Source organism: Phacochoerus africanus, chromosome 16 (assembly GCF_016906955.1).
Source record: "Phacochoerus africanus isolate WHEZ1 chromosome 16, ROS_Pafr_v1, whole genome shotgun sequence".
NCBI classification, from domain to species: Eukaryota; Metazoa; Chordata; class Mammalia; order Artiodactyla; family Suidae; genus Phacochoerus; species Phacochoerus africanus.
The window spans coordinates 26,067,921-26,092,630 of record NC_062559.1 but is presented as its reverse complement, the minus strand read 5'-3'; the positions used below and the strand labels follow the sequence as shown (position 1 = coordinate 26,092,630).

The window sequence follows — 24,710 nt, the reverse complement described above, 5'->3', positions numbered from 1 at the left end:
GATAATTTAGGTGAAATTTTTCTATTCATATTTTCCCTTTGCTTCTCCTTACGTGCTTCTTGTTTTTACCAAAATCATGTATGTGTAATAACAAGTAGTACATTTCAACTAGACAAATCATGAAAAAGATCAGTTTCTACCTAAGTAATTTTCCTTTGTTCTTCAAATTGAATACATTACCTTTTTGGACTAACAGTCCATTAATTCAGTATGTTTTCTTTGTTGGCATCCAGCAATCTTTGTGGAAAACCCGATGAGATTCTGAATTCAGGCTCTGTTGATGTGCATAAACCGATGTCTCTGGAACCCGAATATTAAATGTCAGAGCCACGAAAGATTTCTGTCTCTGAGATATCCTACCTCTGTGTTGTTTTACATGTATGACAAAACAACGTAGAGGATGGAGAGGTGTTCTAAAGAAAATCTTAGAACATAAACATTTTATTAAGTTTTCTTTGAAAAAATAGTTAAAACGCCTTTACCTTCCCTCCTTATTCCTTTCCCCGTTCCGTCTCCCTGCACAGAGTATATAATTTGTGCGAGAATAGCTCTTGGGGCAACTTTTAAGTAATCGTAATGACTAACCTTTTTGAGTTCTTAACTTTCGGCTGCGGCTAAGGGGAATGCCTTCAGGACATCATGTATCGCACAGAGATAAGACAGTAGAATGCTTCTGTGGTCAACAGAGTGCAGTAGTGCAGTGTATCTGCAGGGTAGCCCCTTTTGCGATGGGATCCCAAACCTCTCAGAGGTCCTGTCTTAAGGAAAAGTATTTTACGTTGCTGCATCTGCACGTTGCAAAGCTCACCTCTTGAATTTTTGTAGAAAACACTTTGAGAAACACCGATTGAACCAAATCGAGCTGGCTTAGACATTCATGTAATGTTAATGGGCTAACTAATATTCGCATTACTATCCATTGAGGTTTGGCGTTTCAGTTTTTTTAAATCTTGTCGATTGTTCTTAGACATTTAAAATGTTACTTATAAACATGAAGACATGTATTCCTCAGGGGTAGGGGAAAAATTTCCAAGTAAACAACTTTCTTAAATCTATTTTTTCCCTCATCAGCCGATCCAGTTTAAATGCCAAAATGGAAGAGTGCGTTAAACTAAACTGTGAACAACCTTATGTGACTACAGCAATAATAAGCATCCCAACACCTCCAGTAACCACCCCTGAAGGCGATGACAGGCCAGAATCTCCGGAGTACTCAGGAGGCAATATTGTCAGAGTGTCAGCTTTGTAAGACAGTGGGAATCAGGTCTAAGAATTTGAACCCTGGCTGTGCAAAGAATCCCAACGTGGAAGAAAGAAGAAACCAGAAACGTGTTGCAGACAAAAACGACAGAGAAAGAAGGTTGGTAGTGAGACAGAAACAAAACTTCCAGACTTGAGGATGGAAACAAAACCACCAAATGGCATTTCTAGACAGAGTTGGACCTATTATACAGAGAAATAATCTGTGGTCCTTTGACTTTGTGAATGAGCACAATGAAATGCCGCCTATTGATGCTTCTTATGATCAGAACTCTTTTTTTAATACAAAAAATAAAATGAATCTTTGAACAGAAGGTTCCAGTTGAATGCAAAACAAACAAAAAAAAATACGGAAAACATTTTGATAAAAATTTTTCCTGTTAAAACCATAAACATTGGCTATGGTGAAGATTATTACATACTAAAAAAAAAAAAACAAAAAAAAAACAAAAAACAAAAAATTCATATGACACATTTGTATTAACTGAAGGAAACCATCATAGTGCATGCTAGAATTCTTTGGAGCCGTGATCTCAGTTTCCTTATGTTGTCTTCAGAATAGGCATGATAAACTATAATTGTAGAAAGAGGGAATTTCTGTGCACTTACAACAAGCTGATTGTTCATGTTCCATGGTGGGCTGTGCAAATAAACTCCTTTTAGAACTGCAGTATTTCTCATGGGGTTGCTCACTAGTAATTCTAAAGTGTTCGGATAGTTCAGTATTAATTATTGTTTTACCTTGCACCTAGATACTGTTACAACTGCAATAATTCATTGTACACCTGTTGTATCAGGAATCAGGATTTTTTGTTGTTGCTGTTTCTCCAGATCTTCATAGATACAGTAAGAGCCACAGAAAAACTTCTGGTGTGGCCAGGTTTTAGATAACTTTTTAATCCAAAATCCCTGTGCCATAAATGTTTTTCTGTAACCTTCTTTGGTCCACTGTATTCCTGTGACAGTGCATTATTTGTTCTTGTATTTCTATAGCACCTTCCTTTTGGGTTTATCATCATCAACTGAACTAAGGTTTTGTAGTTCAAATGACTTTCCTACTTTTGTATTCCCCAACAAATTACCTTATAAGTAGATTATCATCATCAATCCCCTTGTCCAAAATTAGAAAAAAAAGGAGTTGACATCTATGAATTATCTCTAACATTTTTGCTCTTATGGAAAAGCCCAGATACTGGATATATCACTGTGTGTTTCATGAAAAGAATGGACTGGGACTAATATCACAGGATCAGTGATCCCAGAATCTCACTTGATATTTATTTTGCTTTAGATCTCGAATACATTTTGAGGATAACTAATGAGAATTGAAATTCAGATATAGACTGAAGTGCTTTCCGTAGCAATATTTGATGAAAGCACGCTTTCTACACTGTTGGCGAAGGCAGCACAAATTTGTCTTAGAAAAGTTCCTGTATATTACAAGGAGCAGTTTTCTCCTCTAAATCAGGAGGACAGGCATTTGATGATGCAAAATTGATCTCTATGTACATTTAAGTGAAAAGTCTTGATATCTTTTCGCCTTTAAAATATATCAGCAGACATGTCTGCACGTGATAGTGTAAAAAAGTTTTATGTCAAATGAAAAGCTTTGTTCATTCCAGACCACCACTGTAAGGAATAAAATTTAGCTTCGGTACATGAAAAGAGTTAATAATTATCCCTCTACTATAGAGATTTTAAAATGCTTATCATAATTTATCATAAAAAGGAATTAATCCAACCATTTTCAAGTAAAGCCAGAAATTCTTGCTTCCCATTTCTAGAATAGCTTCTAGAACAATGCTGTGCATACAGTAGATTTATAAACACTTGCTGAATAAAAAATAAAATCTATTATCTATTGGGAAGAACTGGCTTTATTCCTAGTATGTGTTTTTAAAAGTTACTAATCTTCCTAAAGTGCAAATATTAACAATTATATTAACACCTGCCTCATGTCACTTTATGCTTCTAGAGCAAATATATAGTGAAACTTCTTTGATGGCACTTGTTGAAAAACATTTTTAAAAGTAAGCTAAAAAAAAAAAAAACCACAATCAGGAATACTTAGGTCTTTTGAATCCCAATGAAAAGTTCTATTTTCATGTTCTTAATATTACATTTTAAAAATGCAGTTAGATTATTCAGTTGACAATTCTGCCTCCTTTTCAACTTATCATTTATCCAAAACCATTCATTTCTTTAGACTTTTGGAAAAGGAAAAAAAAAACCTTTTTGGTGTTTTCAGTGATTTAAAACTATACTGTGTTGGTGGTGAATGACTATTGATGACTGTGTTAAGTGCATCTGTATTGTAAGTGAAATGTAATTATTTCTGTGTACCATATGGAGTAACCAAGGTCATTGTTTTTGACAATTTTGTTTGAAATTCATATATCTTATTTCAAAGGATAGCATAATATCTGCATTATGCTGGAAAAAAAATAGACGTTTGGAGAATACTTAAATAAAACATGTGCATGCTTGAACAGGACAACATGTTGCTCTTTTTTCTTAGATTTCCTTCCTTTCCAGAATCTAAGGTGTGCCACACTCTTCCTACATATTTGGGAGAACTCTGTAACCTGGGCAAACTCAAAGAATTCATTGACCGTGAGTGACACTTAAATCTAGTCTAAATGATGAAGATAATAATTTTCTGCCACCAATGGGAACTTAGGCAGAGACTTCAATGGAAAAGTTAATATCATTTAAAGATAAAAGAGTGCCACTGCTTTAAATGATCATTTTTCGAAATGACCATGGTAGTCTTGGCAGTTACGCCCACGGCATTTGGAAAATCCCTGGCCAGGGATCGAACCCGTGCCACAACAGTGACCACACCAAATTCTTAACCCACTATGCCACAAGGGAACTCCCTTCTACTGTTTGTTTTTTTTTTTTAAGATAGTATAGTTAAAATCAGTTGTTTTTTTATGTATGATATTTTCAAGTAGAATGCTTTCTTCAGTGTGTGACCCAGAGTTTATTAACCTGTACCTTAAATGCCACTTGCCTGTTGCACAGTGTGAACAAGAATGAAGTAAGGCTGATGTCTAAACTTTATATGCTTCTTTTTAAAAAAATTTTTTATTAAAGTATAGTTGATTTACAATGTTGTGCCAATTTCCACTGTACAGCAAAGTGACTCAGTTTTGTGTGTATGTATATATATATATATATTCTTTTTTATATTCTTTTTTCATCATGGTCTGTAACAGGATATTGGATATAGTTACCTATGCTATGCAGTAGGACCTTGCTGTCTATCCAGTCTAAATGTAATAGTTTGCCTTTACTAACCCCAAGCTCCCAGTTCATCCCTCTCTACCCCTGCTCCTTCTTGGCAAGCAAAATGTGTTCTCTGTTTCTGTGAGTCTGTTTCTGTTTTGTAGATAGATTCATTTGTGCCATATTTTAGATAATACATATGTGACTTCACATAATATTTGTCTTTATTTTTCTTATTTCACTTAGTATGATGATCTCTAGTTGCATCCATGTTGCTACAAATGGCATTTTTTTTTCATTATTTATGGCTGAGTAGTATTCCATTTTATATATGCACCACATCTTCTTACCATTCCTCTGTCAATGGACATTTAGGTTGTTTCCATGTCTTACATGCTTCTTATTCACCACTGCTTGAGTTAAGCAAAGAGAAACTCTGAGGTGATAACTTTCGTCAAAACTCAATTAGATTCTTTGTCAAAATCTCTTTTCTATCTCTGGAAACAGATGACTTATTTGTCTAGCTATATATGCATGTCTATATATGTGTATGTGTGTATTAATATTTATACACATATATGCAGATTTTTATTAAAAAGTATATGAATACTGAATGGTTTCTCTTCAGTAGAGGACCAAAAGTGAGAAAAGGTTAGATCATTAGAAGAAGGAAAATAGTAAATTATTTAGGACAGAGAGTGATTTTATCTAGTGATAACTAGTGATCCTCTTCGTGGACAGTCTCCATTTCTTAAATTATTTTCCTTTACATCCTTGCTTTATTGAGTCACCAGTCTTGCACTAAAAAGGCTCAACACACCTCCGTATTCCTTCAACTTTCAGAGTAGGCCTGGAAATAGCCTCCAGGGAGTTATAGCAATGTCTGCCAGCAACATTGCTCAAAAGAATAAAAACAGTTCTTGATAGATGGCTCCTCAGAGTTTCATAAGAAAGGCAACTCCTCTTCCCTAGGGTGTTATTAAAGCATTTGTTTTATTAACTCATAAGTACAAGAAGGGTTATCAGCAGGCACTTTGTAAACTTCATCAGAATTGTCAACACAGTCATGCAGGCACACCATAATTTTGCGGAAAAAAAAAAAAAGTTTAAACTATCCACCTGAGCTGGCTATGTTTTGGGTGGTAAAACATCCTCAAAAAAGTAAGGTTTTGTATTTATATGGAATTGTGATTTTTGAATACCACATTTGCTTGTAAGATGTATTTATCGCAGAAAGCTTTTAGTAGAAATAATTTTAGATCCATATTGTACTGTCTACTCTTGTGCCCTGTACTCACTGCCATATCTTTCCCCTCCTTTCTCTTCAAGCACTCATCACTGCTTTATTAAATTACTCTCCCTCTTTCCCTAATCATTTTTTCTTCTGGTTTTCCTATGGAAATCCACTAGGTAACTACCGTTCATTCTATCTATAACACAAATTATTGAGTGCATAGGATGGACGAGACATTGTGATAGATGCTGGAGAAATAGAGATTAGGAATCCAGACCAAATCCTCCTCAAGGAGTCATATAGTGAAAAACAGCTTGGAGTTCTGCTTTACTTGCTATTCAGAATCCTACACCACAAATATTCTCTTTTCTGCCATATTGATAGTCATTTTTCTACTTAGTCTCCTGAAGATCTCTCTTCAACAGAGTTTACATCAAGATGGTGTTCTTTGAGGTATTTTCTAAAATCTTCCCATCACATCATTAAAATCCACTTTCTGTAGGTCATGGCCCTCTTTCTGCAGGGGGAAAGGGAACATAAAAAAGAATACATGTGTATTTCTAAAGAATAGAAAGCAAGATAAGACAAAGCAACAGAAAGGGATACAGAACTTCACATTTATGATATGAGCAGCCTTTTTCTAGTATCCACTCTGCTCTTCCTACCATAGTTTCAAAGGATGTGAGGAAAGTTATTAAAACAGTGCTTCTGTGAATCCCAACACCATACCTCAAATGAGCCCATCTGACTAATCCCACTGAGATGTGTGTGAGACCGGCACGATGGTGCAGTAAGTCTAGAAAGGGCAGTTTATAGTTAGTGGCGCTCACCAAAAAGGTGGGCCTAGGTCATCTGTGTTAGTTTCAACGCATGAGGCTGGCTGAAGAGAGGTATTAAAGTGTGGGCACCAAAGATATGGGGAGAGATTTGGAGGAACCCTAGAAGATAAGGGTGGATGCATGACAAAGGCTACATGGTGATGGAGAAACATCCCTGGGCTCTGATTCTAATTGAAAATCCAACAATTTTTGGTGTGATCAAGTTAATTCTTTTGTTAGAGCTATATATTGTAACACCAAAAGATATTTATCTTAACCTATTATCGTTTTTTAATATTCAAGCATTGACAAACTACTCAGGGATCTCCCAAACTCTGCATATAACAGAGAATGTAACCCTAAAAAGGAAAATAAAGGAACTGACACTGACAGATGGGAGGGTTGAAAGAGCCAAAGCATGGACCTTGGCATTGGATAGATAAATCTGTTAGATTTCCTAATCAGACAGAGGCACTGGATTCTTGGGCATATATCTGGACAAAACTTTCACTGAAAAACAACATGCACCCGTATGTTCATTGCACCACTATTCACAATAGCCAAGACATGGAAACAATAACAAGACATAGAAAAACAAATGTCCATCAACAGATGAATGGATTAAGAAGATGTGGTATATATACACAATGGAATACTACTCAGCCATAAAAAAGAACAAAATAATGCCATTTGCAGCAACATGGATGGAACGAGAGACTCTCATCTGGAGTGAAGTAAGTCAGAAAGAGAAAGACAAATACCATATGATATCACTTCTATCTGGAATCTAATTATAGGGCACAAATGAACCATTCCACAGAAAAGAAATGTATGGACTTGGAGAACAGATTTGTGGTTGCCAAGGGGTGGAAAGAATGGGATGGATTGGGATTTGGGGGTTAATAGATGCAAACTATTGCATTTGGAGTTGATAAGCAATGAGATCCTGCTGTATAGTGCAGGGAACTATGTCTAGTTACTTGTGATGGAACATGATGGAGGATAATGTGAGAAAAAGAATATATGTATATATACATATATATGTGTGTGTATGACTGAGTCACTTTACTGTACAGCAGAAATTTATAGAACACCGTACATCAACTATAATGGAAAAAATAAAAGTCATATAAACGTAAAAAATAAAACTAAATAAAAACGAAAAAATTAAAATTTCAAAAGGAAATATGTTGCATATGTTACAATCTGACGTAGGACTTAAAATGGACTTCATGTGCTTTATTTTTATTCCCAGTCAACCTGGTAAGAACTCCATGTACAAGCCACAGAGGGAAAACCGTAAAGCATTCTTTTCAACATACAGCTTCTTTCTTCTATAGATTCATAATGAGCATTAAATAATAATGATTGTGACAACCACGAAAAGATAACTACAGTAATAATGACTGATAACTTTTATTTAAACCTAGCTATAAGCCAGTCAGTGTGCTAAGCACCTTACAGGTGTCAATCTTTAGGTAATTGTATTGACCACATTCTAGGTGAGAAAACACTGAAAAAGCATGGGGCTGAATTTTCTTAATTCAGATCATATAAAATTTTAACTTAAATCATAGAGTTCTATTTTGTAGAAATATTGATGCTATTTCTTCCCTTATTGTAAAACAGAAACTAAAAGAAATGGGGGAACAGAAGGAAGCCTAATTACATCCCTGCTCGAACGGTCACAATGTCATTGTCAAAGATAAACCATTTTTCTCCCCATTTTCTTTGATCTAAATTTGTTTCTTATCCTGAAAAAAATGTGCTATTAATAGCTATTCCTGATAGACGATTGGTGAATTAACATTAAAATGGAACCCTCGCTGGGAAATAGATTGCTGTCCTAGTTGACAAAGATTTTCTGACAACTCCGTATCAGCAGGGCAAACACATGGAGTTCATTTTCCAGTAACAGAGAGAACTCTGTATGAGAACATCCATCATCTCTCCTTCGCCCCCCGCCCCCTTTCTGAACAAGGCCTGCCAAAATTCTCAAGGTTGTTGATCAAGGCTGTAGTTATATGTGCAGCATCTAATTGGCCCACAGTCCACATCCTAGAGGCTTATAATAACAGATCAGCATCATTTTGGAATTAAGGTCAAAACCACAATTCCCACCCTTCATTATATTTTGTATCTTCCTCAAATTCTTGCAGGCCAAAATTTGGAGGATGATAATGAAGTGCCTCTTGGCATTTAATACCACATGCAAAATAAGGCACAGAAAGATTCAGAGAGGCAAAGAGAGTGCATAATTCAGGATCCCAAATTAATAAGATACAATGAAAAATATTCTTGGAGTTTTTCCAACCTCACAAAGAATTCCAAACTTTTCTGTAGGTAGTTGATAGTTTTTATTTTCCCCTATAAAACAGAAAGATTCAATAAAGGTGTAAACACAGACATTTGATTTATATGGACCTGTAGAAAATTTAATGTACCTTTTAAAATGGTACTTGGGATATAACTGCTCATCATAAAACTTCTTTGGGTTTCATCGTTTATGTGTTTTATGCTCCAAAATAACACTGACCTATTAATAATATCTCTTTACCTTCCACCTCAATCTTTTCTTTCCTACTTCCCAAAAGCTAGATGTTTTATTCATTGGAAGTATTAATGTTGTGTCCAAAACTTCCTTTACATGAAAAATTAAGGTGCAATTATGATTAAAAAGAAATGTAAGCAAATTAATATTACATGTTTTAGCATTTTTCAAAACCTATGGAACATGATGCTAAATTATAAAAATTTGCTTCAGCGAAGTAGTAAAACTCCAAATTGTCCTACAGAAAGATAAAAATTCTTATATCTGTTCTTTCCAAAGTAGGAATATACAGCAGGTAAATTCTAATATAAAATTTTTTAAGATATTTAATATTTTATGAAATATTAAAAGTGTGAGAAGCAACTCAAGAAAGTTGTTTTAAGCTCCTTTGTTGGATAGTTTAATGCCTGCAGCTTCAAATCAGATACATTTCAAGAGATTTTTTAACAAGGAAGAGAGTTTTCTTGGGAATGATTCAGCGATGTTAGTTCTGCAAAGAGGCATAAGACACTCAGGCTGGAGAGGTAGCCATTCTATTAATTCATTTTTTTTATGAGATACTTTGTATGGTCCATGCAGTGTATTAGATTCTGGGATAAAACAACAAGATTCTGCTCTTGTAGGCATTGCAGGAAAGGAAAAGTCATTTTCTCTCTACGATTCTGAGTCCTTGGCAAAGACGTCTTGTATCAGAACACAGACTAACAGGAGAAAAAGCAGCAAAGAATAAGCAATTTATTGATATATAAACATCTCATGTATATATGGGAGATGCTCAGAGAAACTGAGTAAGCCTCAAGTGGCCTAGAATTCAGGATTCAGTACCATCTTAATAGGGAAAGGGGAGTGGGAGGTAGGCCTCTTTGTGGAGAGTAAATGACATTTGGGAAAGATAACTGGGCCCTTAGAAGAATGGGTGGTACGTATGATCTTTTTGGACAAAGCGTGTCTGGGTGGGGTGTTGACGTCTTGTCTCCTTTCCTGTGACAAGAATCAATCCTCCATGGTTGATGAAATTCCCCAGGCAGGGAACGGATGACAACTGATCTGCTTCTGCAGGCTCTCCCTCTCGGCAGATAAGCGGAGTTCAGAGAGCATCTCTCCCTGTCTTTGCTGTTTTTCAAGTGCCTACAGCTCCAACTAGGCAATACACCAAAACAGCATATTTTGGAGTGGCAAGTCCTAAGCTCTTGCAGTCACATTTTGGGGTGGCATGTACTGCTACCCTGCAGTATTTATAGTCTCTTGTTGGCTTGGACCCAGCACAGGTAGAAATACTATTAAGCAACTGAAGATAGTGACAGACACTTTAGGAAAGAAGTATAGAGAATTCATATCAGCAATAAAATGGTGGAGGGGGAGAGGTTGGAGGAGGGATGCTTAATATGGTGTTGAAAAAAGGCATCCAGGAAAAAGCATGTGAGACTTGAAGAAGGAAGAGGCAGCCATGCACAGAACATCCCAAGCCTGGGAAGCACACATGCATTTGCCCTGGGAGTGTAAAGAACCAATCTATTTGACTTCAATAAAGTCGATGGGTTTTAATTTCCCCTTCTATTAGAAATGGTTTCAGGACTGTGCATGATTTGAGAGCCAGTTTTTTTTTTTTTCCCCAGGATATTTTAAATAAATCAACAGTTTGTCATTCTTGGTTCCTATTTATTTCCCTTTTCATTGTTAAGTGCCAAAAGAAAGGTCTTTTCTTGAAAATGACAGCTAATATTCATTCCAGGAGCAACCGGCATGAGCCATTCATTTCAAGTCCCTGCAACAACTTTGGAGCTGGAGTTAGAAAAACCACTTTCCAAGCAAGGGAACAGAGGTAAAGGGAAGTTAAAAAAAACTCGCCCTGGGCCACCACGATATCAGTTAGTGATTAAGATGGATGGGAACCCAGGTCTGCTGCAAAGCTCCTGTACCTCCCCCTCTAACAGAGTCTTTGTAGTAACAAAATTAAATAGTACCCAATCTGCATATAAGGGAAATTCTGGATTTCACCACTTAATAAGTTTAGGAATATCATGTGACTTGCTTCTATCTGTGTGACTGTGTTTTTGTCGCTGAAATGTCTTGGCGTCAGCTACAGTTCATTCATTCACTTTATTAATTCAACAAACATTGATTAAGCACTGCCCTGCTGGGCCCTTGAGATAAAACTGTGGACAAGACAAATACGATGCCCATCCTTACAGTGTTGGCATCTAGTTGAGAAGACTATCATTAAGCAAATAAGAACACAGATAACATATAATTGCAAATTGTGGTAATGCCATAATGGGAAATCACAGGGTACTATAAAGAGAGGACAGAGGGGTCCTTGTTGAGATTCAAGTCTAGAAATTTCTCTTTGAGGAAATGACATATTCTGGGCTCAAAGTCAGAAGTGGGAATTCTCCAAAAAGGGGTGAAAATATTATTATCCAAAAAGGGATGAAAAATATTCCAGGCAGTCTCAAGAAGCAACATGGACATTCACAAGATAAAAAAGCTCTCAAAACATTTGAGAACCTGTCAGAAGGGCTGTGTGGATGAGCCACAGGGAGTGAGTGACAGGAGGAGTGAACACAGGTTGGAACGCCGATGTGGCAAAAGTTAGGTGCAAATTTATAGGTCCTTCCTCTTAAGGATTTTGGACTTTGTCCTCAGTCCAGTGGGGGGAAATCGTGAGGAATTTTGAGCAAAGGAGTGACAGGATCCACTTTTTTTTTTTTTTTTTAAAGATCACTCTAGTTGCTATGTACTGAAGAATCCGTTAAAAAAGAGGGCACAACAACAACAACAACAAAAAGACAAAAGACAAAAAAAAATAAAAATAAAAATAAAAAAAAGAGTTCCCGTCGTGGCGCAGTGGTTAACGAATCCGACTAGGAGCCATGAGGTTGCGGGTTCGGTCCCTGCCCTTGCTCAGTGGGTTAAGGATCCGGCGTTGCTGTGAGCTGTGGTGTAGGTTGCAGACGCGGCTCGGATCCCGCGTTGCTGTGGCTCTGGCGTAGGCCGGTGGCTACAGCTCTGATTCGACCCCTGGCCTGGGAACCTCCATATGCCGTGGGAGCGGCCCAAGAAATAGCAACAACAACAACAACAACAAAAAGACAAAAGACAAAAATAAAAAATAAAAAAGAGGGCAGGAAAGGAAGCAAGAAGACCAATTAGGAACCCAGGTCAGTAACTCAAGTGAGAGATGAGGCCTAGCTGATTTAGAGTGGTGTCTCAGAGAACAGGATGACATAAGGAACATTTCAGAGTTAAAGTCAAGGAGACGTGGTAATGATCGCTGTCCCCATAAGAAAATCCTAGGAAAGCTGTCAATTTCTGATTTCAGTAGCTGGAGGAACAAAGTGTCATTTGCTGACACAATTAGGTGTTTTGCTTTGAACATGTCATGAATCATCTAAGGAGAGGGGACAAATAATAGCAGTAAGAAGAATTGGTAAATATTTATTAAATGCTTACTATATACCAGCTACGGTTTTTAAGTGCTTTAAATGCATTCGTGTATTTATTGTCAGACAAGCCCTGTAATGTATAACTATTAGTTTCTCTAATTTATAGATAAAGAAGCAGAGGCAGAGAAATGTCACATAACTTATCCAGAGTCACACGGCAAATAAATTGCAAACTTGGGATCGAACCCCAGGTTTCTGACTCTGAAGCCTGAACACCTAACAACCCCAGGATCTCTCTCTCTCTCTCTTTGGTTTTCTTTGTTTTGTCTTTGTTTTTTGTGGGCCGCACTCACAGCATATAGAAGTTCCCAGGCTTGGGGCTGAATCAGAGCTACAGCTGCCTGCCTGTCGAAGCCACAGCCACAGTCACACAGGATCCGAGCCCCATCTGTGACCTACACCACAGCTCACGGCAACGCTGGATCCCCGACCCACTGAGCAAGGCCAGGGATCGAACCCACATGCTCATGGATATTAGTCAGATTCGTTTCCACTGCGCCACAACGGGAACTCCCTTTCTTTGGTCTTTAAGTAAACAGTTAGATATAGGACTACACAGCATAAAAAAGGATTGAAGAGTTGTTCATTTGGGAATTAGCATCGAGGCGAAGTATTTAAATGCAAGAGGAGGGAACAAAAGGTAGAATAAGAAGGACCCCTGGATTGTGACCCAAGGGGAGGTACAAAGGAGTCTGAGAAAGAGAAGCCAGAGCGGCCAGAGGAAGCCTGGCAAGTGCGGAGGGATTTCAGGAAGGGAAGGGTCAATTCATCAACTGCTCCTGAAATGTTGAGGAAGGTACAAACTGCAGGAATTTGGGAGATCTGGCACCAGAGCGGGCATCATTCAAGTGAACAAAAGTACCTGATGTGATGTGGTGAGAGCGAAACACAGACTGCATGGGAGACAAGCTGTAGAAAACATTCTGGAGCTGCTGTCTCCAACACCCGGCTCAGAGAGGAGGAGATTTCTAAGAAGACTATGGGGGCGAAAGGGGGTGGGTTTTTAATGTTCTCAGCTTAATGGGATATAACGTAACCACATTCCAACCTTGGTAAGAGAGATCTAGGAGATAGAAAAATAAATGTTAGCATTGCAGGAAAGAGAGGAGAAATATACAAAGTGAAGAAAGGAATCAGAGTGTGGCAGACGGATGAGGCCCTGGATGGGAGGCGGGCTGCTCCCTCTGGGGCGCCGGGGGCACCGAGGGCACCTCTCTGAAAAGTTCCCTGGGTGGCCGTTTGTGACAAAGGTGGAACAGTGACCGAAAATGCTTCCTTGCTGTCCTCTTCGTGTGCATCCAAGGAATTACTGCGTCTCCTGGGAACAAGCTTGCCTTTCCACTGTTCTGAATAAAAGGAGGAATGGCTTTAAAGAGTACCCAGGAGTCTCTGAAGCACAAAACCATGCCAGGCATAGATGGCACTCAGCAAAATCTGGGAACAACTGACTTTTTCATCATTTGTCTTTTCTTTCTATATTCTCTGAGCGCTCTCATTCTGCCCTGTTGAGAAGGAATCCCTGTGATCCAGGGAGATAATTCAGGAGGTGTCATCTGAGTCAGCAAGCCACCCACCTACCCCCTAAGGATCCCTGGGTCTCCTTTCCTGATGCCCCTGCACACTGGGTCTCATCGGTGGTTGTTGTCAGCAAGGGCTGGGAGGAACACCATCTAATTATCATAACTCACTCAGAGATTCAGATGATGGATGTAACTCCCAGGATATTTGCAATTGAAAAGAAACCACTCAAACTTAACGGATCTCTAGAGAAATATTAATATTGAGAGAAAAGATGTCTGTGACCCAGAGTTTTTTCCAGGGAATTGTCTATCCTGTCCAATCTGCCTACCAATCAAGATGGCCCTGTATACATGAGACATACCACATGCACACAAAGGCACACACACACACACAACATATACTCAGACATATTCCAAGACACACCCTAACATATCGAGATACACATGCATTCTACACACATAGCATCCACCCAAACACACATATACACACAAACACACACACAGATACAGATGCCCACCCGGTGTACACTAACACACCTAAGTACTGTGTATGGTGAAGAGTAGTATAGCTGGCTAGTGGGCAGGGATGAGAAAATGTCAAAAAGACTGAGTCAGAGCACAGGGTTTGGGTTCATTATTTTAAGTGGACAGGAAAATCTAAGTGTTTTAAAGGCAGGCATGACAAGAACTGATTTTATTTTCAAAATACCATGGTGGCTAACTATTGAGAATTCTTCCAAAAACCAGAGAAGAAGCAAGGAAACCTCTTGGGAGGCAAGTGCAGGTGAGAAGGGAGCTAGCTCAGACTAGCGTGCACACAGCAGAGGTGAGTTTGTTAGATCTGGGAAAGACACCAAAGAAAGTGCAGACAGGTCTTGCTGAGTGATTAGATGTGAGATAGGGAAGAGCTTAAACAACTGGGTGGATTTACCAAGAGAGAGGCCCAGAGAGAACTCTGGAATCAAGTTCTGTTAGCCAGGGTATGTTTTTAACTCTTGGGATCCTTGTAGAAATGTCAAGAAGCAGCTGGAGCTATAAAACTAGAATTGCCAGGAGAGGTCAGGCCAAAGATAGAAACAGGAATTGCAAGAATAGGGATGGGGTACAAAGCACGGTGCCACAGGACATGAAGTGAGTTTGCATGTAAAGAAGCAGCTCTGAGCAGCTGGGGACCCTGCAACATTTTAAGGCAAAAAAGAGAAGAACAGGTAGCAAAGGAAGTGGAAGAAAAATCTCAGTAAAGAGAAATAGCAAGAGAGTTCTTACCATTTTTTATCAGTTTTACTAGTATATGAACCAGTTGAAAAATAATGCATCTATTTTACATACTGTCTTTTTTTTTTTCCTCTTTCAGACACTGTTCCCACATAGATTATCATGGAATATTGAGTAGAGGTCTCTGCCATACAGCAGGTCCCCGTTGGCCAGTCATTCCGTATACCTCAGGGTGCATATGCCAGTCCCAAACCCTCAGTCCATCCCTCCCTCCCCCTGCCTATTCCCTCTGGTAACTCTAGGTTTTTCAAAGTCTGTGAGTCTGTTTCTTTTCTGCAGCTAAGCTCATTTGTATCTTTTTTTGAGATGCAAATCCTTTCTTCTGTGAAAGCTCAGAATTTGGGCAAGGCATTGTAGTGGTTTTAAAGATATGTCCAAGAATTCCTTGGTACGTCTCCCTCCAAGAAGTAGAGCTGAATTCCCTCCCCTTGTGTGTGAGCTGCATGTAACGAATCACTTCTCATTCATTGGATCTGGCCATAGTGTTGGGCTAGGACTTCAAGGTTAGATTATAAAAAGATGCAGCTTTCATTTGGGCTGATCGTTCTTGCTCTTTCTCCTGCTCTCTCGGATCACTTGTTCTACATCCGGCATAAAGCTGGATGCTATATTGTCAGGTGACCGCTGTGGAGAAGACCTGAAAGCCCATGGGCCCGATTTGCCAGCCATTTCAGTGAACCCAGTAGGGAGTGGAGCCTTTGGTCTCATTTGAACTTCCAGATCAAATGCTACCTCATCCAGGGGAGCAGTTAGGGTTTGTCAGAGACACTGACCTAGAACCACCCAGCCCAGCAACTCTCAGAAACTATGAGATAATAAAAGTTCGTTGCTTTAAGCCATTAAGGTTTGGGGTCGTAGGCTGGGAAGCAATAAATAACAAATTCCTCAGCATCTGAAGACAGGAAATGCTCTCTAACTATGTACTTATCTTCCCTCTACTGTCCTTACTGCTTGACTCCTAAGAGGGAAAAAAAAAAAAAATCAAATCTCTTAAGAATATTTAGAGGCCAGAATTCATATTATCTTTGGTCCACACAGAAATGAGATCTTGTGGTATGGATCCATGTATGGTTACCATCTTCACCTTTTACCTAGGCACCTGTTTTAGTCAAAGCATACCTTCCCGCTCTAGTATTTCTGATGAAACACAACCCTGTAGTGTCAACATACTATGCATTTCACAAAGTATTGACCAAAGGAATTGCTTAAACGTTTCCCAACCTCCCTAAAATCAGAAGGTCAAGGCCAAGAAGGAGAATGAAGCCTCGGTGAGCTGGAAAGGAAAAGCCCAGAAGCCCAGGCTCTCCCACCCCCTGGCTATGAGATCCAGGAAATATATCCAGCCTTTGCCCCTCAATGTCTGCATCTCTGAAGTGAAGTTCTGTCTATTTCACAGTGAGAAGAGAGGGTTAAATCAAATCAAATAATGAAAAGCCCTTTTATTTTATTTTTTTAGCGCCACACCCATGCCAAATGTAGGTTCCCAGGCTAGGGGTCTAATCAGAGCTGTAGCTGCCGGCCTACGCCAGAGCCACAGCCACGCCAGATCTGAGCCTCATCTGCAGCCTAACAACAGCTCACGGCAACACCAGATCCTTAGCCCACTGAGCAAGGCCAGGGATCGAACCCACATCCTCATGGATACTAGTCAGGTTTGTTAACCACTGAGCCACGACAGGAGCTCCAAGCCCTTTTAAATGACACAGTTTTAAGATCATAACATAAGCCGTCCTGTGTCTTCCGCTAGTGGTGTGTTGATAGAAATAGCTGGAGAGAGGTCAGTGGTTTGTTTGAGGCTAGAATACATTTATTCAGGTGACCCTGAGTGTTCCTCTTTCAAATTGTTCATATATTGTATGAGCTCAGCACATTTTACCCCAAAGCACACATTTCTGCTGAAGGGTCTCCCTGTAGCTTCATACACCTGATTCAGCTATTCTTCTATTTTACTTTTATAAGTGATTTTTAGAAGCTTGTTCTTCTTCCTCTTTGATAATTCTTGGAGTGAGCTATTTTATCAAATTAAAGACGCAGAAAATCTCAGGGAATAGCTGTCAGTTCTGAGTCAGATTAGCTGGTGTTTTCAGTTTGTCCTCTCATTTCTCTTGGCTAAAATCCTTGAAAAGATTCACAGTAATCACAGCCGTCAGGGGTAAGCAGAGGATCATATTAAAGGCCTCTTAACATAAAACCCACTCTCTGAGAAACCCCTTAGAGACGAAATGTGTAAAAACAAAATATATGTGCTCATGGTTGGTCATTGAGATAACTGTGGCCATCAGACTGAAATGTTTCTCTTTTATTAGCTTCCTCCTCTCCTAACCTTTAATATAAAGGCAAAGGGCATCCCCAAAGGAAGCTGCTGATCACTAGGAATGAATGAATGAAACCATCATAATGGCAAGATTGAGCTCTCTAGCTAATCAAAGAAACATGCAGAATTAGCATCTTTTCATTAAAAAATGTTAAATTAGAACATGAATTTCATCTCTTTCTATCATTGTCTTCTTGGGAGTTATTTTTTTTAATCGATTCTTTTTAAGGGTCTTTATTTTAAGAATCACTGTTGTGAACGCCTGAAATGTGATCTGTACTACAAACATGTTTACTTGCAACTCTTGGCTTCATCCTGATTGTTTGGGATTCCGGGATATTTTTACTATGAAATATTTTGAAAATACTGAAAAATACTTGTGTTCTCACGCTAAGATCCAACAAATGTTAAGGTTTTGCCTTATTTGTTTCAGATATTTTTATTATTATGAAGAATGAAGTATTAACTGTTTCAGATATAATTATTATTGTTCAGAAGTGAACCATTAAAATTACAGGTGAAGCTTTTCAGATTCCAGTTTCCTCTTTCCCTTCATGCACAAACCTTACCCCGAGATTTGTATATCACCCTGTCCACGTAAGTTTTAATAGTTGTTTTATATATATACATATATACACACACACGTGCACACACACACATATTATATATTATATATAATATATAAGGAAGTTAAATGAGGTTGAGATGCCAGAATATCTTTGGTTTATTGTAGATGAACACATTTAAAGGCTTAGGGAGACAGAAATACGGAGTCAATTTATCATGTGTGTCCCATTCATCAACCCAACAACTCTAGTCCAAGCGAGTGTTCAGAAAATACTACACTTACCAACACATTGAGAAATATGCTGGTAAGGGAAGGACCGACTTTCTAAAAAGCTCAGGGGGCTTCAGGCCAGCAATGATGATAAGAGATGCTCCCTGATGAGTTAAGCGTCTTGATTCACAACCTTAAGGGACAGCTGGGGGTGATGAATCAACATGGGCAGCAGGATGAAAGCAGTGAACAAACCAGCTTAACACACAGAGGTTTTTGGTAGTGGCTAATTGATCATGGTGTTCCTAGAAGAAATACAGTGAATAACATAAGACAAAAATGTAATCTTTAATTCTTATAAACAGTCTTGACTTTAACTTGCACCATGGAGAGTCACAACTTGTCACTCAGGGAGTTCCTGTCGTGGCTCAGTGGTTAACGAATCCGACTAGGAACCATGAGGTTGCGGGTTCAGTCCCTGCCCTTGCTCAGTGGGTTAAGGATCTGGCATTGCCATGAGCTGTGGTGTAGGTTGCAGACGCGGCTCGGATCCTGCGTTGCTGTGGCTCTGGCGTAGGCTGGTGGCTACAGCTCCGATTCAACCCCTAGCCTGGGAACCTCCATATGCCGCAGGAGCGGCCCAAAGAAATAGCAAAAAGACAAAAACAAACAAACAAACAAAAACAACAACAACAAAAAACTTGTCACTCAATTCCCAGATTTGAGCCAGTTTGTAAACTTGGCCCCATCAATGAGAGGAGAACCAGATTCCCTTAAGGATCGCCCTGGCCATACTACCACAAAAAAAAAAATTGTGCAAATCTTCTTCCTTGAGATTCCCAAAGGTGCCTTTGCTGGTGTGTCTGAGGAATACTCAGACTTCTCAGATATTATCGTGTTGGTTCAGAGCTAACACTAATCTGGGGTGACCCTATACATCAGTGTATCCTGGACTTAAGAGGAGGGACTTAAAGGAGTCAGTGACCTACATGAAACGGTGTTGAGAAGCCAGGAAAATATTGTAATACAGAGAAAGGAATGCAAAAGTCAGAGTCCCTCTCACAGTGGGTCAAGCGAGTATGTGAACTCACCTGTGCTTACCTATGCAGCTTCTGAATTAAATCACACATTCAATAAGAGGAAATGTACCCACCGCTGCTCTTTGATCCATGGAGTAAGGACTGTAAAGCAGGAAGGATCAAAGGAAAGTGGTTGCAATACCCCTTCCCTTCAAAAATCACCAATAATACCTCAGAGATGAGTGCCACTATCAAATTTTGATGACTCTGCCATAATAATCTCAAACTTGAGTCCAAAACATAATCTTTGCAACAGTTCCACCTCCTAGCTGCCTCTTCTGTCCCTGGGACAGCGTTTTCCTGAATCTTTGACTCGTAAATCAGGAAGTCAACTTTTATTTCTTCTTCACAATCTGTGAACTTCATTGTTTTCTACTTTCCATGATTGGTTTCTTTTTTCTCAACACAATGAAAACGTAATACCTCAAGTTGGCTTTACCCAGTTTCTGTATTTCAACCTTCAGGACTCCCAGCCTTCAGAGTACTTTTCTTTCAGTCTATCCTACATGTTATGCAAATGTAGATTTCAAAAAATAAGGCTCTGCTGATAAAATCTCACGTGGGGTTCTCTATGTCCTCAGAATAAAGTCCGAAGTTCTTATAAGGCCCTCCATTATCTGCCCCCAACCTCCCTCTGTCTAGTCATAATGGGCTTCTCTCTGCAGTAGACACACGCCAGGCTAACGCCCATCTCTTTGATCTATTTATAATGACCCTAACCTGAAATATCCTTCTCATTTTTTACTCATTAAAATTTGCTTCACCACGAGGTGCAATTTTCCCATGATGCACCAACACTTCAGCTTACTTTGATATCCTGCTATTTCTGAAATCCAATATCTGTACCACACACTTTGCATCTAGCCTTCCATTATTTTTCGATATTTTAAGTCAATCCACATATTAATGAGGACCTTCAGTTGCCAGAAACTGTACCAGGCACTGGTGAACTAGTCCGTGTCCATTTGCCTGATCTCTCAATTAAACTGTGAGTTCCTTGTGGCAGGGATTACAACTCTTTTTTTTTTTTTTTTTCTGATCTTCGTGGTGTCCAGCTCAATTTATTCTTTACAGCAGATGTTTGATGGATCTTCCTAAATTGAATTGAATTGGTCTCACACTTGGCAAAAGAAAAATAAGAAGATGAATCCCAAAGAAAATGAGGAGAGAATAGAAGGGAATTAGGGACCATCATTAGACATCTGATTGTCAGATTGATTCATATTGAACCTTAAGCAGAACAATAGCACATTATACCTTCATCACAGCAATTTGCTTCTCCAATTTTGCCAGAGCACTGCTTTCCAGAGGGAAATAGATTTTTAAGCTGCGCCTGTGTGGAGAACTTAACAATGCCAGGGCAGTTAAATTTTCACACACTTACCTCATAATATATAAAAGGTAATAGCCCAAAGCTTAATTTTTAATTCTAGAAAAGGCATCTATTTTTCCCCTTTAACTATTCAAGCTACAGGACTGGGCTCTTTGACAAGCATTGGAACGATGAATTCTAAGACAGTAGCAAATGCTTTCTGTTTTTCTTACTAGATCAATCAAAGATATTTTTGGGAGTTCCCGTCGTGGCGCAGTGGTTAACGAATCCGACTAGGAACCATGAGGTTGCGGGTTCGGTCCCTGCCCTTGCTCAGTGGGTTAACGATCCGGCGTTGCCGTGAGCTGTGGTGTAGGTTGCAGACACGGCTCGGATCCTGCGTTGCTGTGGCTCTGGCGTAGGCTGGTGGCTACAGCTCCGATTCGACCCCTAGCCTGGGAACCTCCATATGCCGTGGGAGCGGCCCAAGAAATAGCAAAAAGACAAAAAAAAAAAAAAGATATTTTTGAGCTTATATAGTTCAACCTTCTTTTAAGAATAAGAAAGACTATATTCTGAGAGCATAGTAGAGATGGCCAGGGTTGGAGCAGAGTGAAGTCCCTGAAAGACTGAAGAGATGCTACATCTGATTGCCTAGCTTGTGGCTGAATCATTGCAAGGCCCTGACCAATCAGGCTGAGGAGCAAGCTCAGCATTTGGTTTGTTCAGCTCTCTCCAGGCCAAATTATCTTATAACGAAGCAGGAAAAACTATGGCAAGTCCTAATAAAGTGTTAATGACTAGACACGGGAGGTTGTAAATTGCTCAAATGCTCAATGAAGAAAATGTGAGCCACACTCAGGTCAGGATTGAGAAGAGCCAGTTCAAGTGGGAGCCACGTAGGAAGTGAACCACAGTCCAGACAAGGCACTTGGGGACCCAGCCTATGGCAAATGGGGTTTCAACACTGTCAGGGCTTGAGAGAGCTCTTAAATTTCCTAGCTTCCCCATGACAGTTTCTCATGCCTGCTTTTATTCCCTCCCTTCCTTTCCTCCCAAAGCCAACCAAGAATCTACTTTTGTCACTATAGATTGAGTTGAATTTTGTAGAGTTTCTATAAATTGAATCACATGGAATACACACACTTATCTATTGTTTGGCTTCTTTCATTCAGTGTCTTTCACCAAGTATGAGTACTTTGAGATTTATTGACTTTGTTGCATCAATAGGACATTCTTTTTTATTATTGAGTAATAGTCCATTACACAGACATCGTGTGATTTGTTTTTCCATTCACCTTGTACATTTGGGTAGTTTCCACTCTGAGGCTATTGCTAACAAAGCTGCCAGAAACACTCATGTACAAGTCATTGTATGGAAATATGCTTTCCTTTTGTTTGGGTAAATGAATCCCCAAGAGCAGGATGGCTGAATCATGTGTTAGGTGTAAGCTTAATAATTTAAGACACTAGTCAGTCTAAGAATGTATATATGTATGTGTGACTCGGTCACCTTGCTGTGCAGAAGAAAATTGACAGAGCACTGTAAACCGACTATAATGGAAAAAAATAAAACTTATTATAAAATTATATTAAAAAAGATACTGTCAATCTGTTTTCTAAAGTGGTTGGGCCATTTTGCATTCATATCATCAGTGTATGAGTGTTCCAGTTAACGCTCCCACCCTGGTCAATACTTGGTATGGTCAAATTTCTTAACTTTAGTCTTCAGCAGGTTATAGATTTGCTGTGGTTTTTATCTATTTCCTCAATGAATAATGAACAACATTTTCTCATGTTTTTATTTTTCATCGGCACATTTTCTTTGTGAAGTGTCTGTTAAAATATTTTGTCTTTTTTTTCTGGCTGAACTCACGGCATGTGGAAGTTCCTGGGCCGGGGATTGAAACTGCACCAGGGTTGCAGCCTGTGCCACAGCTGCAGCAATGCTGAATCCTTAAACTGCTGTGCCACGCAGGAACTTTTTATCCTATCCATTTTTTAATTACAGTTTGTTTTCATATTATCAAGTTTTTCATATATTCAGGACACAAGATCTTTTTCAGGTATATGCTTTCTAAATATTTTCTCTCAGTGCTTTGTCTTTCTAGTCTCTTAATGTCTTTCACTGAACAGTTTTTAAATTTTGATAGAGTCCAATTTATCAATTTATTATTTTATAAACTTGAAACTGCCTATTTCGATGTTACAAATTTTTCTTGTATCTTCTTCTACAAGTATTATTTTAATTCTACATTTATGAGAGTTCCCATTGTGGCTCAGTGGATTATGAACCTGACTAGCATTCACGAGGATGCAGGTTTGATCCTTGGCCTCACTCAGAGGGTTAAAGATCTGGCGTTGCCATTAACTGTGGTGTACATCACAGATGTGGCTTAGATCTCAAGTTGCTGTGGCTGCGGTGTAGGCCAGCAGCTGTAGCTCTTATTCAAAAACCCCTAGCCTGGGAAATTCCACATGCCCTGGGTACTGCCGTAGAAAGAAAAAAAATTCTGCATTTATGTCTGTGATCAATTTCGAAGTACTTTGTTCATTGTGTGAGCTATGGAACAAAGTTTGAGGGAAGTTTTGATTGTTTTTCTGTATGGATATCTAATTTTTCCAGTACTGTTTGTTGAAAGGACTAGCCTTTTATCACTAAATTGTTTTTTGCCACTGAACAGTCTGCGCTTTACTGCTGAACTGTCTTTGCACTTTTGTAGGAAAGCAGTTGTTCGTATATGTAGGGTTTATTTCTGGGCTTTCCGTTATGTTTCATTCCTCTGTCTGTTTTGATATCAGTACCACACAGTCTTGGTAGCGTATCATAATAATTTTTGAAATCCTGTAGTATTCATCTTCCAACTTTGTTCTTATGTTTCAATTTATTAAAAATTTTAATTCTTTTGCTTCGTTACCTGAATTTGAGAATTAGCTTGTCAATTTCTACAAAAACACCTGCTGGGATATTGATTGAGATTATATTGAATCAAAAGATCAATTTCAGACAAATTATCATTGTAACAATAATAAGTCTTCTGAACCATGAACATGCTATATATCTTCATTTCCTTGGATATTCCTTAATTTCTCTCAGGAATATTTATACTTTTCAGTGTACAAGTCTCTCACATCTTTTTTTCCTCTAAGAAATATCCTTAACTTTTAGCATTTTAAGGTAATTATAAATAGTACTTTTTAATTTCAATTTCTGGTTGTTAATTGCTGTGATATAAAAAGTGAGTTTTTCATATTGACTCTGTATTTTGCATTCTTACTAAAATTGTTTAGTAGTTCTGGTAGTGCTTTTAGCAATTCCACTGGATTTCCTACATCATATTGTCTGCAAATAGAGTCCATATTTGTATTTTTTCTTTTTCTTGCCTTGTATCATAAGAAAAAACATTTATATATTTACTCATGTAGTAGCCCCTCCACTATCCTTTAGCATTTCTTGTAGTTTGGTCTGCTAGCAATAACTTTTTTCATTTTTGTATATCTGAAAGTCTTCATTTATCTTCATTGAAAAGATTTTTTTTTTCTGGGTAGAAAGTTCTAGTTTGATGATTTTTTTCTTTCAACCCAATGGCTAACCTGCAGATTTCCTGTGTATCACTGGTTTTGAGCAAATTGATTATTTTGTCCCTTGGTGTAGTTTTCTTCATGTTTTTATCACTGGGGCCTTATGATATTCTTGTATCTTTTAATGTCAACTTGGAAATATTTGCAACATTTTTTCTTCAAGCTCTTCTGTCGCCCCTTTCCTTTGAGGACCCAGGTTACATGTATGTTAGACCCCTTGAGGTTGTCACAGCCCGGTGCTGCTGTGTTCATTGTTTCTGATTTGTTACCAGCTCTTAGATTCATTCTCCTTTATTACCTGCCATCCAAG

The 24,710-nt window shown here is 38.7% G+C and overlaps 1 protein-coding gene across 1 annotated transcript in view; it reads left to right on the top strand.

The window, feature by feature from the left end:
• KCND2 (potassium voltage-gated channel subfamily D member 2) overlaps positions 1-3,745 on the top strand; it is a 485,299-nt gene extending 481,554 nt beyond the window's left edge. Inside the window, exon 6 of the mRNA XM_047763680.1 lies at positions 1,072-3,745. Within this exon, the coding sequence (XP_047619636.1) occupies positions 1,072-1,249 (178 nt within the window). The 3' untranslated portion in view covers positions 1,250-3,745. The remainder of the gene's footprint in view (positions 1-1,071) is intronic.
• The last annotated feature ends 20,965 nt before the right edge of the window (positions 3,746-24,710 follow it).